General features: G+C 33.0%; 1 protein-coding gene across 1 annotated transcript in view; it reads right to left on the bottom strand.

Moving 5' to 3' along the window:
• The window catches only part of LOC129226068 (equilibrative nucleobase transporter 1-like), a 130,865-nt gene extending 118,109 nt beyond the window's left edge, over window positions 1–12,756 (bottom strand). Inside the window, exon 1 of the mRNA XM_054860652.1 lies at window positions 12,503–12,756. Within this exon, the coding sequence (XP_054716627.1) occupies window positions 12,503–12,736 (234 nt within the window). The 5' untranslated portion in view covers window positions 12,737–12,756. The remainder of the gene's footprint in view (window positions 1–12,502) is intronic.
• Between the last annotated feature and the right edge of the window lie 295 nt (window positions 12,757–13,051).

Below are 13,051 nucleotides of genomic sequence, written 5' to 3'. Positions count from 1 at the left end.
ATCTAAAGTTTTAAAATGGAAGTAAAAATAGAAAGTTTCTGACAACTAAACTTTTCGATCTGCTTAAACAACTAAAAAGTGCGTCGGATATTATTACTGTATCTACTGTACAGTACCATTGTAGTGCTGCATTTCATTATTGCTACATACTATATATACCGTACTGTTTCATTTTATGCCATTCTCTCCCACTGATTTTCTCCACCTTAAGGGTATTTTTTTTCGATAACAGCTAAGGTGAATAAGCCCTGGAGATGGTGATGGTGTCCAGGTCCGGACTCCTAATTTAAAGCTCAAAATCAATTAACTAGTTCCTACAAAGTATAATCTCCCATAAAATTAACTCTTATAATGAAAATTGAATTTTTTCTTTTGTTTAAAAGATGTTTTTCACCATCTTAATCTTTAAGCACTTTTATTATACTTGGCCTGTTTTTGCTTATATCTCAGCAACGAGACCACTTAGAGACTTTGGGATTTCACTAAATGATTTGCTTAATCTTAAGGTACAACTTAACGCTGAAAAATTAAAATTCTAAAATAAAATTATTATTTCGGTTAGGATGGAAAACAGCCAATTTCATGTTATTTCCCCATTAAATGATTATATATAAAACCTATGTTACAAATATTCGTTGCCTTACAACAGTAATATTAAGAGTAATCATAATGAAAATTTTGAATGATTGCTTCTCTGGAGCAAAATAATTCCTCAATTCAAAAATAATCCCTCATGCTCTAACTGAAAGTGATGAAGGAAAAAGGGAAAATCAACGTGAAAAAGTAGGCCGAGTTCTATAAATTCGATGTTTCAGAAAGACTACTTTTAGAAATTATAAATTAATACAGCAAATTTATCATCGTAATTTAAACCTCTTCCGGTGGTTCGCGCTGAATTGGCGTATTGCCGCCAGAGAGCAGGGCTAAGGCTTTACTAAGGCTGTAAGGCTAAGCCCTATCAGTTTGATCAGCGGGCCCCTGTCATCCCAGAAAAGTTATAAAAGTTATACTACCCCGATTCTGAGTCGGAACCTCCCCCCCCCCCCTAGGGCCTGGTCACTCGTTGAAGTAATCTAAATGGGAAACCCCCCCTAAATGAGATAATGAAGCCCGACAAGAGGACATGTCAACCTAGTTGAAAACAAGGGGCCCGTCCCTTAATCGAAATATAATCTAAATTTGAGAAACTTTATGGGGAGAAGGGATCCGCATTAGCTCTCGGCGGCCCTAGAGGTAATAAAACTAACAAGCGCTGGATTTTATTTTTATGCAACGTTTCTGGATAATTCTTAATGAGAAGTAATAATAGAATGCACCTAACGTATCATGATTCGTTAGTGAAAAGAATTCTAAGTTCGCACGCACACACAAACCGCTCTTATATAAGTTGCGTTATATAAGTTGCGGTTTTAACAATCAAGACAGCAAACCCATTCTCGCAATAATTCCCTAATTCACCGTTCAGCGCTGTAATTGTATTTTCGTTTTTCTCCATTACAGTTTGTATTCCAAAAGCAAATTAAATTTTGTGATTGAACGCATGATTACTTGCGTATCATTCACATAGTGTGACTGATTACTCCGTATTTTTGAAATTAACTGCTATCTGTAGATCGATTTTAGTTTTGTCGTTTATTGAAACAAAATTGTTTCATTATTTTCGTCTCTGATTCAATAATGTATAAATTGATTTGCTGTGGCAATTGAAGACAATGAAAATACAGAAAAAAATCCATTACAAAGACCAGAGCCAAGACCGGCTCCTTGTAAGCTTGGTTTCTGGCCCCCTCCCTCCATAAAACTTATGAAATTTATACTACTCCGATTGTGACCAGGACTCTCTCTAGGGCCGGACCCGTAGTTTCCGACATCAACTCACAGTGTATTACTATCTAGTACGGCCCAACTACTTGTCTTAAAAGCGTCTGGGATACATTTTGAAAAAATAAATAAATAAATAAACAGTTTAGAGTTCTGAAAATTTTTGCACTGATTCATCATCTATTTAATAAGCAAAATCATAACAAATATTTTAAAAATATATTTAAATTTAATTTTTTTTTAATGTGGTTGCTTTAAATCGATAAAACTCAAAATATTCTTGGTCAATTTTCAAATTTTTTTCAAAAAATTATGCCCAAATATCTAAACTTTAATTTTTATTTGGCGATTCAAAAAATATTGAGTCAATAAAAAAATATTTGAAAAAACATTCGAAGATACTTTTTTTTTAAAAAAATCATATTTTTTGTAGCAAACTTTTTTTTTTTTCAAATTTGCCGAATAAAAATCAAAGAAAAGTAAAAAGATATGCTCCAAATTTCATTACTTTATCTTTGGCAGTTCTTGACTTTAGGAGTTTGAATGCAAAAAATCGGGAAAAATTGCATCATGGAGAAAAAACGCGTTTAAAGTTTTAAAGATAAATGTATCATTAGTTAAATGCATGCAACAAATATAATTGTATTTTTCGTTCGAATTAAAATAGAAACAAGATTCAAACGTTCCTTCAAGTAGAAAAAAACCGAGAATTTTTTTTTATATGATAAAAAAAAAAGCTAAAATTGACGATTTTTGTGTCCCCGGACCCCTTTAATGGCTCGGGGTGCAAAGGAATAAGGGACGTAGAACCTTCTTAGTTTATGTTTTTGGAAAATCTGAAACAGCTTTGTAAAAAGAGGGTTTTAGCAAAATCACTAGCTAAATCATGTTTTCGTTTCTTTTTTTTTTTTTTTTGTAGAAAATTGTGGGAAAGGTTGAAAAGTAAAAGGCTCATAAAAAATAAAGAAAAGAGCTTGAAAAATCTACTTTTATGAAAAGGGCTGCTTTTTGAAACGTGTGTGAGTGAATTGAAAGGAGGGGTGAAGTGTAGGACTTGTTTAAAAAAAAAAATGTTTCACCATTTTAAAGAACGTGAAAGAAAAAAGTTTGAAAATCAAAGTGAAAATATTTGGGGAGGAGGGACAAAATTGACAATGGACAGATGGATGGATCTAATGTAAAACTTAAAGAGAAACAAAAAATAACGCCTACACTTGTGTCTTTAAGATAAACGAAGAAAAGGTATTTAAAAAACGTCTTAAAGAGATGTCGGGAATATCGTTGAACTTAATGTAAAATAAATACCCAATAAACCCTACTCAAACAAAGGAAAAGTGCTAACAATTAACAATTATTGTTATTATTATAATTAAGAGTAAAAAAAAAATTGCGCGACGAAAAATATTATAGAAGTGCAAAAGTACTCCTCATATCGTCGTCTCAGAGCAACACTAAGATATCTAATCCCAAGAATAGCATTAAGATATCCTACTGTTGCCCTGAGGCGATGATACACAGAGTGTTCCATTTTAACCTGCTGGACCTTTATTTTCGCAACAGTTAGTCCTAGATGTATACTTTCAATTGCAAAAATGTTCAAAATCAGATGCAGAGTTAAGTTATTGAAAGTTTGAAGCAAAAATTAAAATCAGTCAAAAAATACAAAATTTAACATTTTATACGGGCCCCAGGTCCCCTAATTAATATTTAGAGAAATAATCTCCATTGAAAACTATTACTGACACAAAAAAATTAACATTTGTTCGACCAAAACTCAATAAGATATTAGAGTTTAAAGCTTTAAGGGACTATGCAAAAGATGAGATTGGAATTTATCGCCCTTTTAGAGGAATGTCAGGTTGTCGAAGTAAATAAAATAAGTATTTATATTTTTCATTGCTATTTCAAAATAAATGCAAATGGTATGTCATGATACGCAAAAAAATACACTGCAAAACCTCGAACAATTTGAAAAATTACACTTTATGCACACATATAATTTTAAACTCTTGTTAACCGCTATATTTTCCCCCAAAAGGTGTTATTGATGGCGAGTGTAATGTGGTGTAAGTCACAAAACGCTGCGTTTCATAGCTCGGTAAATATTATTCGTACTAATGTCAAACTTTTTCTGTTAGAATGATTTTTCAATGGAGAAAATTTCCCTAAATATAAGTAAGGCAACTTGGGGCCCGTATAGAAAGTTAAATTTTGTATTTTTTGACTTATTTTATTTTTACTTTAAACTTTCAATATCTTAACTCTGCATCTGATTTTGAACATTTTTGCAGTTGGAAATATACATCTAGGACTAACGGTAGCGAAAATAAAAGTCTTGCAGGTTAAAACGGAACACCTTGTATATAATAGCGAATTCACTAATTGAGTAACACTCCTGAAGTCACTAAAAATGAAACTCGCTCCACGACATGATAATTTGATAATATTTTTTGGTAATGTTTGACATGCAGGGAATTTGATTTTGTCAAAGCTTAACAGGATCCGGTAACATCCATTGGAGTTAGGGTTAAAATTTCAACTATCAGAATATCACCGAACAGGGAATTGCTTCGTTCAAACGTAGAAGCAATTTTTATTTTCACCCATCATACCTTGACGGGAGATTTTCTAGTAATTAAAATGTTATTCAACGAAAATTCAAATAATACTATCCCAATACAAAAGTTTGAACTTTGGCAATGAAAGAAGTTAAATTATTGTATCTAACAATAATTTAAAAATCTAATTATAGTCATGCAGCAGCCACTGAAATCATTGAAACATTATGACGTAGGAAAATCGGACTGATTTTCACTCCAGATGTTTAAATTTTTTAGCAAATGCTGAAACCGATTTAAATGCTACATTTTGCAATGGATAAAATAAGGTTGGAGTAGTAATGTTATTAAAATTTGTTTCATAACATTTTTTCATTTTTAACAAATTCATTTTAAATTAAAGTAGGTGTTCAATATTGGTGATATTTTGGTACACGAGATTTTGGAATAATGCAAATTTTGGGGAGTTATTGTTACATTGTAGCAACATCGGTAGGCCGGAAAAAAAATATTACCCAGAAAATATTGTTATTATGATCACACTATTTAACCGCTCCAGCTAGACCAGTGTTCTTAAATTGTGTTCCGCATAACCTTGGGGTTCTAGAGAGATCCTTCAAGGCATCTATCTCTACAAAACTTTGAGTCTTTGGTAAAAGTGAAAATACTGAATTAAAAAGTCGATGAAAATAAGATTTGGGTGAAGTTTAAAATCAGTGTTTTTCGAACGAATAGGGGGGGGGGGGATCAAAAGGAATTCTGGATTAAATACGCATATATTGTCATAATGCTTAGCATGCCGATTATGTCAGCACAAAAACGAAACTTTAACTGAAACGATATTTAATGGCACTTTCACCATTTGCAACTATTGTTGGAACTTGGTTCTCAGCTGTATGTCAACAAAAATAAATATCTCAATAGACTTAACTCGAAACATGAGAATTCAATTTTCATACATAAAGCGCAATGTTTACTTTTGAAAGTAAATTTGAAAGTATCGCGAATACAATACTTCCTTTTACCAAAAAGGAATCATTGTATTCGCGAAAAAAACTTCACTCAAAAATCGACCTTAATTTCCATTTTGCTCACCCCCGAATGAATATTGAGGTATTTTTTCGACTCGACCACACGTGGATAAGTGCCTAAGAACGTATAGACACTCTAAATATCCATTTTGACGATTCCCGAGTTAATTACAACGAGTTTTCACGTAACGTCTGTATGTACATACACTGTTAAAACTACAGGTTGCGTTTGGCACCTGTCAGGGGGTGAAACGCTTGTTCACCAGCGACACCCGAAAAAGAGCCGAAATTGCACCCTTAGCAAGGGTGAATAACTGGCTCCCTTCACCCAACGTGCACCGTAGGTGAAAAGATGGTACCCTAGGTGAGAAAAATGGCACCTTTATTGCTTCCTATAGGGATTCCCCCCCCCCCCGCCCCCGCGTTGTGTGCGTTTTTGAATACAATTGTGTTTTATTTATTTTGATTTATATATACGAAGGCATTTGATCACATTTCAACTTTCGAACATAGTTTAGAAGTGTTCATGACTTTAATTTGTCTGTTCGTGCACTAACTTTCTTATATTCACACTTGAATTGCTCAGTAATTAATATGTTGTTGACAATTTTTACTATAATCCGTACCGAAAATGAACAGGAAAGTTATTTATCAATCATTTGCCGGAACAACCAGAAATATTAGGTAACATTAGATTAGAATCATAGGAAAATAAAAGCGTTTCATAAACGTTTAAAATTTTAATCGAGCGTAACTTATCAATACTTATTATAAGATTCGATATTTGAGTATCCTTATGCGTACAAGATAAATACTAATTTAAAAGCCCTACTTTCTAATGTCAAGTTTTCCGTCTGATTAAAAATAAAAACGAGCAGATAACTACATTAGCTTCATTCAATAACGCCTGAGAAAGATACGTTAACCAAAACACGATGTGAAACAGGAGTCAAACGCTGAGTGAGAGATTTCTTTTCACGCAGTTTTTTTTCTCTGCCTTTGCTGCTATGTTCGTTTCCACTACATAGTTATTTCATTCAGAAGAAATAGACATTGGTATATAGGCTGTTTACGTCGATGCATTTTTATTCCGGAATTAGCAATTCAATTATCAGCTGATTTAAACGTTTTTATTTTTAATGTTGTTGTTGTTCAAGATAGTACTGATAGATAGTTTTAGGTAACAGTTTTGCAGGATATAAATAACAAGACATTAAATGTTTAATAAGGTAAACGGAACAATAAGAGTTGTCAACATACTTTAAATATGTTCGAAAGTTCAAAGAACTGCAATATGATCAAATGCCTTTACTTACGCGAGATTTCGAAGATTAATCCACGAAATTTTCAGTTTTGTACTTCATTCAATGTGAAAGTAAATTTCGTTGCAACTTCCTTCGTTCGCCATTCAAACTGAAGTTTCGTTGGACGATAAGTCAGAGCGCATGCGCAAGGAGTCGCTCTCCTATTGAATGGTCTTTTAGCACTTTTGTTGACGTCGTTCACCCACTGAGCACAGCCTTCTATATATCACAACATGGCCTACGCGCTGTATTGCGCAATCAATGTCACGTGACCTCAAGCAGGCGTTGAGCGGGAAAATCCCTTTAGTTCAAACAGTGTTGTGGCTCGTTGCGGATGCAATATTGTATTTCATCTCACAACTTTAGTATCAAATAGCAAAGTAATATTTATTCCAAATGTGTGAATACGTTATCAACTGTCTTTATGGTGACTTGAAATGATGTTTTCTTTTTTGTTCTTTGTATTTGACTGTGCTAAATCGTTACGTTTCGTCAAGTTTACATTATAAGCCGTTGGGATACTTTGGTGGTGAAAATTTAACATATTAAATGTTTAACATCTCCAAATATGTTTGAAGCTACTACTGTTGGATTAAAAAATGTTAAGAAGGTAAGTGTGGTTACCATTGGTTATTTTTAAGCAGAATTGATAATAAAAATAAATACAGTAAAATCCCTCCTAACGGATACCCCTCCTATGTGGACAGTATTTAATTCCTCGATTCTAAGGTAAAATTAAAAGGTATTAAACAAACCTCTGTCATGCGGACACCTCTCTACTGCGAACAAAAAATTTTGTCTTGTTAGTGTCCGTATTAGAGGAGTTTTACTGTACTTGTTAAATAATATTTTAAGGATTTTTTACTTGTAAGGGACGAATTTTTATGTATGTTTTTTCAGGCTACATATTTTTATCACTTTCAATTTTAATGACGAAGCTTTTTTTTGCCCTCAATTTGTGTAATGATTATTTTTTGTAACTATTGTTTCAAGGAACTTTTTAACATGAATTGGCTGAAGAGTGCTGTTTAATAATATACATTAGATCGCGGTTCATTAAAAAGAGCAACTGTTTTAACTTTTAAAGCAGTTTCTCTTTCTGTAAGGTGCTGTACTCTATTATTGAAAGGTACACATTTTTATTTGTTTTTTTTTCATGATTTTTTTCTCAAAAATGTATGCTGTTTATTTTGTTTGTAACAGTTAGAAATATGGCTAAATATTGGTTTATTTTATTCCATCTTAATTTTTTTTTTTCATTTGTCTGTATTTTTATCGAAGGAAATCAATACTACTGTAAATCATTCGTGTGAAAAAGGCAAAATATTTATTAGTTTATGAATAAGAAATATGCACTTCCCGTTTATCTTCCCCGTCTGTCTTAATCATTTTACAATTTACAGTAAGCAAAATTTATTTCGTACTTTCTTTTGCATTATGATTTGAAATTGAAGTGTATTTTCTTTTTACCCATTAAAATTTTAATTTTTTATTCATTGTCTATATATTTATTGCGAATATAATATTTAATGTGTCATGCATGAATTTTAATTTAGTTTACTATTTAAAAACTATTTGTGTCGATATTAAAACTCGAACGATATAAATTTTTAATTTAGAGATGTATCGGAGTATTTCATGTAAAAATTAACTGTTTTTTTTAATGGATTATAAAAAAATCTAAATTTTTATTCACGGCAGAGCTATTATGAGATGTAAACAAACCGCCTTCACGGGCGGCCATGTTGAATGAGCGCGCAGGCCTTGTGTTAAGATGGCTGTGCACTGAGGAACCAAAAGCACCTTAACGACACTTCCTAGCCTCTGTTTCACCCAGAGGCACCGATTTTTCACCCTTGGGTGAAATTCTTTACCCCTGTGGAACTCCTGGTTTTAACAGTGTATGTATGTATGTGCGTATGTATGTCGCATAACTCAAGAACGATATGTCCTAGACAGTTAAAATTTGGTACGTAGACTCCTAGTGGGGTCTAGTTGTGCACCCCCCCCCCCCGTTTGGTTGCATTCGGGTGTTTCTAAAGGGGACTTTTGCCCTTTTTTGGGGGGAAATCATTGTTAATTTCGATGTAAACTCAGTGGGTGTTATAATTTAGCGGACACTTGGCGATATATCGACAGTCTTTTGGTCGCCAATAACTTGGCGACAAATATTTAGATAGTAAACTATTGAATGGCATTAAAATTGCCAATAATGGGAAAATGACATTAACTTGGATAAAAGGAAATCACGTGATGCACACATGCACACATCAGCTCGTTTTGAAGATAATAAGTGTTACTTGAAATAATTTTCATATTTATTGCAAGTAAATCATTTCTAGAAAGTAGCATTTAGCCTTGAAAAAAACAAAAGGTTCCACAAAAAAGAAAGAAAGAAAGAAAGAAAGAAATTTGACAGTAAAAGCTTCCACTTATCAAAGATTAAGAAATGCTGAGAACTACACTTATCACCACCAAGCCCCACCTTTTAGAATGACACCTTAGGTTGTATCGTGTGGGGATCTGTATGGCTGTGATTGGAGGTCAACAGTGGTTGGTTTCCGAAGTATTTTGCGCCAGGGAAGGTCCAGCGTTGAGCGTCAGAACAGATTGGAGTTTGCCGCTTAATGCATGATCTTAACACACCATGTTCCGTAATGTGAATCACGCATAGTTGGTGTGCCGTGACTCCTTTGTTAAACTATACAGATATAGTACGCGGTAAACAAGCGCAGCGAGCTCGAACCACTACGCGATCTGAATGGAACTGCTGGCGATTTCTGGGGGTTAGTGAAAGATAGCTAGCATATGGCGCTCTCTCTCCCTAGCTGTTAAAATAAAACATGGCCTTTACTATAATGATGGCAATTTATAAAATCGCGCAACAAGTCACATTTTGCCACATCAAAATGTAAGTTTTTAAAAATTTATTTAAAAAAAAATATTAGTCAATTTTTAAGTGCAAAAAATCAAACTATACATAATCATTTACTTTATTTGATGAAAAAAGTTACAAGTACTTTTTGTTGCATAAGATAAATGTTATTTCCGAGCGTTTTGTTTTTGTACACATTTTAGAAAGTTAAAATAAAATCAATCAGGGGTATTTTAAGTAAATAAAAGCTGATTATTTGTTCCTTTGCAAACGTTAATTTTGTTATGGTTTTAACGATTCTTAGTCTAATGTTATTTTAGTTTGGTAAATTCATTTTGAAAGCTTTATGAACTTCTTTCAAGAACTATATAGTTGTACCATTGGAGTAGAAGTAAAATCGTTTGTCAGTGTGTTTATTAGTCCTCAAAGGTTCTCTTTTTTGAAAAGGTCATATCTCAATCAATCATCTGGATTGTGAAAAATGTTGTTTTCATCAAACATTTACTTCCGTAGAAACACAATGTATGACTTTTAAATCCCACACCACAACCTTCCATTCTCTTTTTCTCAAACGGAGATTCATGGACTGCCTTTTTATGGAAATAAAAACTGTGCGAGTGATTCCGAATTATTGTACAGTGAAATCCCGCTACAATGAACAAAATTTTGTTCGTTGTAATGAAATTCAAGTTAATGTAATGAAAATTAAATCGGGATTGAAAATTTATTTCGTTGAAATGGATTTGGATATTTCGTAGTAATTGGTATTCGTCGTCACGGGATTTCACTGTATTTGTTTAAGACATGTTTATCGGGTATGAGTGACGGGATTTTTGAGTTACAAAACAATGATGCCATTCTTTATAATACTGTTAAAAAAAAATTATTTTCGCGAGCACTAATTTTCACGAAAGTGAAAAAAATATCGGTGATTTCGGGTGCTGAAAATTTCGCGAATTTTTCGGAACAGAACCGAAAGTTGAGACAAAATATTTCGCTAGACACAAATAAGAAAAAATATTTTAGTGATTAAGGCGGTTTCACGAAAGTAACGGAAATTAAAGCCTCCTGAAAATAAGTGCTTTTGCAGTAGTTATTCGACTTTATAACGCATGAAGATGTTTAAAGCAGTGAAAAATTATACTCGTGAAGTGTTCGATTTCTGGTCATAGGAAGTATTTAACAAAAGGTAGAAATATAATTCAATTGTGAAAAAAAAATACATAAAGTCTTCAAGGGACATATATACTTCAAGTAGTGTCTAATAATATTGACGAAATTTGAAAGCATATTTTTATTCTTAGAAATGATATTAAATGCCAAATGCATCGACAAAAAAAAAAAAAAAAAAAGAATGTACTGTGATTTATTGCAATAAAAGTAATAAGTTTTAAATATTTACTTTTTCACACAGAGAAAACGCATGATATACTCAGGGGGGAATGATTGCTTCAACATATATTTATCGCCCCAAAAACAAAATGCAAACATTGAAAGGGCAATCGTGTTATATTCAAATGTGGCAGCTTCTCCACGCAAGTTCAAAAACTACAGGGGTTCCGATTCAAATGCACTGAATTTGAACATTCGATTGAAAAAAAGTTTAGCCGCTACGAGAGCAATATTGATCAAGTTCCGGAGCTGAATTTTTGGAGTTTGCCGGCAATTTTTTTTTCTTGCGTCCGACGCACTTGGCTTTTTTTATAAGCGGACGAAGGGTAAAATGGCGTCACCGCAAGAGAAGGCACAAATTGTTTTCTGGCATGCAGAACAAATATCCGTTACAACTACAAAGAATGTTTTAAACCATTTATAAAAGAAACCACCCAAAATAGAAACATTGAAAAATGACACACACTTTTCTTGAAACGGGAAGTGTCCAGAAATGGCTACTAAGGAAGCTCAAAAAGTTACTAAGGAAGCTCGGGGCAACTAAAAAAGCTCACATATAAGTGCACTGATTTTTTTTTTTTTTTTACAAAATCTTTGTGAACATTGGTATGTAATTTTATCGTTTTCCCTTGCTTTTAAACTATTTGTTCAGTATAACGAGCACTCCAAATTCGGTACATTTGATTCAGACACCCATTAGTTCATGTTTTAAAATTTTAACGCACATTTTAAATATTGCGGTGCATATTTGCGTACATAAATTAACGAGTTTTTAGTGCATATGATTCGGGCTCCATAAAGAAAAAATAGTAAAATATAATGTTATTTTTGTTCAGGAATCTGGACTTCCTATGATTAATAACAGAATTATTTCCTCAACATAGAATGAGCTACTGATATCTAACAGTACAATCTAATTTTTCTTAAAAAATTTTTCATTGTTTATAAGACATTCTTCTTTTTCTAAGAAATTTGGGTAAACACTTTTTGTCTCCAAAATAATTAAATCAATGTTTTCAATTTTCTTGTTTGTTTACTGAGTTTCGGTTCACAAAGTAGTAATTGCAATTTAATACCGCAATTTTTTTAATACACATTGAACACTTTAATACATCGAACTACATTTTTACAAATTTCATACACTTACTGAAAACAATAGTTTGGGCAGCTCTGACTGCAAAGACCTCGAAATAATTATGTATTTAATACTGCAAACATGCACTTGAAATACGATTTATTCACAACTTGTTGCTATATGTACAAAACAATGTTTAGCTACTAAATTCCACACATTGTGCCCATATTTCCCATGTAGGAAAATTTTGTATACAATGAACAGTAAAAAAAATATATACATATTATTATTGTTATTTTGAAAAATCATATGCTATATAATGTTAAAAAAAATGTAAGTACTTTGACTTTTCGAAAACTTTTATGACATTTTCGCTGATTTTAACAATTAATCACCACAACTTACATAATTTTAAAAAAGACACATATTAATATATAAAAACTTACATGTATTAATGGCACATCAGTGTGTGTGTAATCTTCCGTCGTGTCAATTAGTGGTTCCGCCACAAAACTGCTGGAATTTTGAGAGGGCACTTCAATAGGATGGCACAAAAATCCGTACACCCCTTCTCTCTTCAGCATGTAATGGAGGGCCGACCACCCCAGAATACTCCCGCTGAACACCCACGTCTCCAAAAGCCCCCAAAAGAGCAAAAAATACTTCTTGGATCTTTGCATGATCTTAGCTGTCTATCACTTCGTGTTCTGTACCAAAACTGAAATTGAGTTTCGTTGTTTTGCGTATGAAATCAGTAGAATGTGAAGAGGAAGTGACGTCAAAAGAAAAGTGAGAGTGGGGAGCGGTTCCGGTTAAGTGAGAGGAGAAGAGAGGTTTATTTATTTCTTAATCTTCTTTCTTATTTGGTTCTCCGGGATTTTTATTCCGAGTCAGGGACGTCAACTGGAACACTGGAAGAGGCGGAGATAGTCGAAAAAAGGATCTCGCCATGGTTGGCGATTATTCGCTCTTTGTGAGTTTTTGAGTGGAAAAGA

The sequence above is a fragment of the Uloborus diversus genome, chromosome 7 (genome assembly GCF_026930045.1).
Source record: "Uloborus diversus isolate 005 chromosome 7, Udiv.v.3.1, whole genome shotgun sequence".
Classification (NCBI taxonomy): Eukaryota; Metazoa; Arthropoda; class Arachnida; order Araneae; family Uloboridae; genus Uloborus; species Uloborus diversus.
The sequence above is the reverse complement of the archived record's forward strand: the minus strand, read 5'-3'. Positions and strand labels throughout refer to the sequence as shown.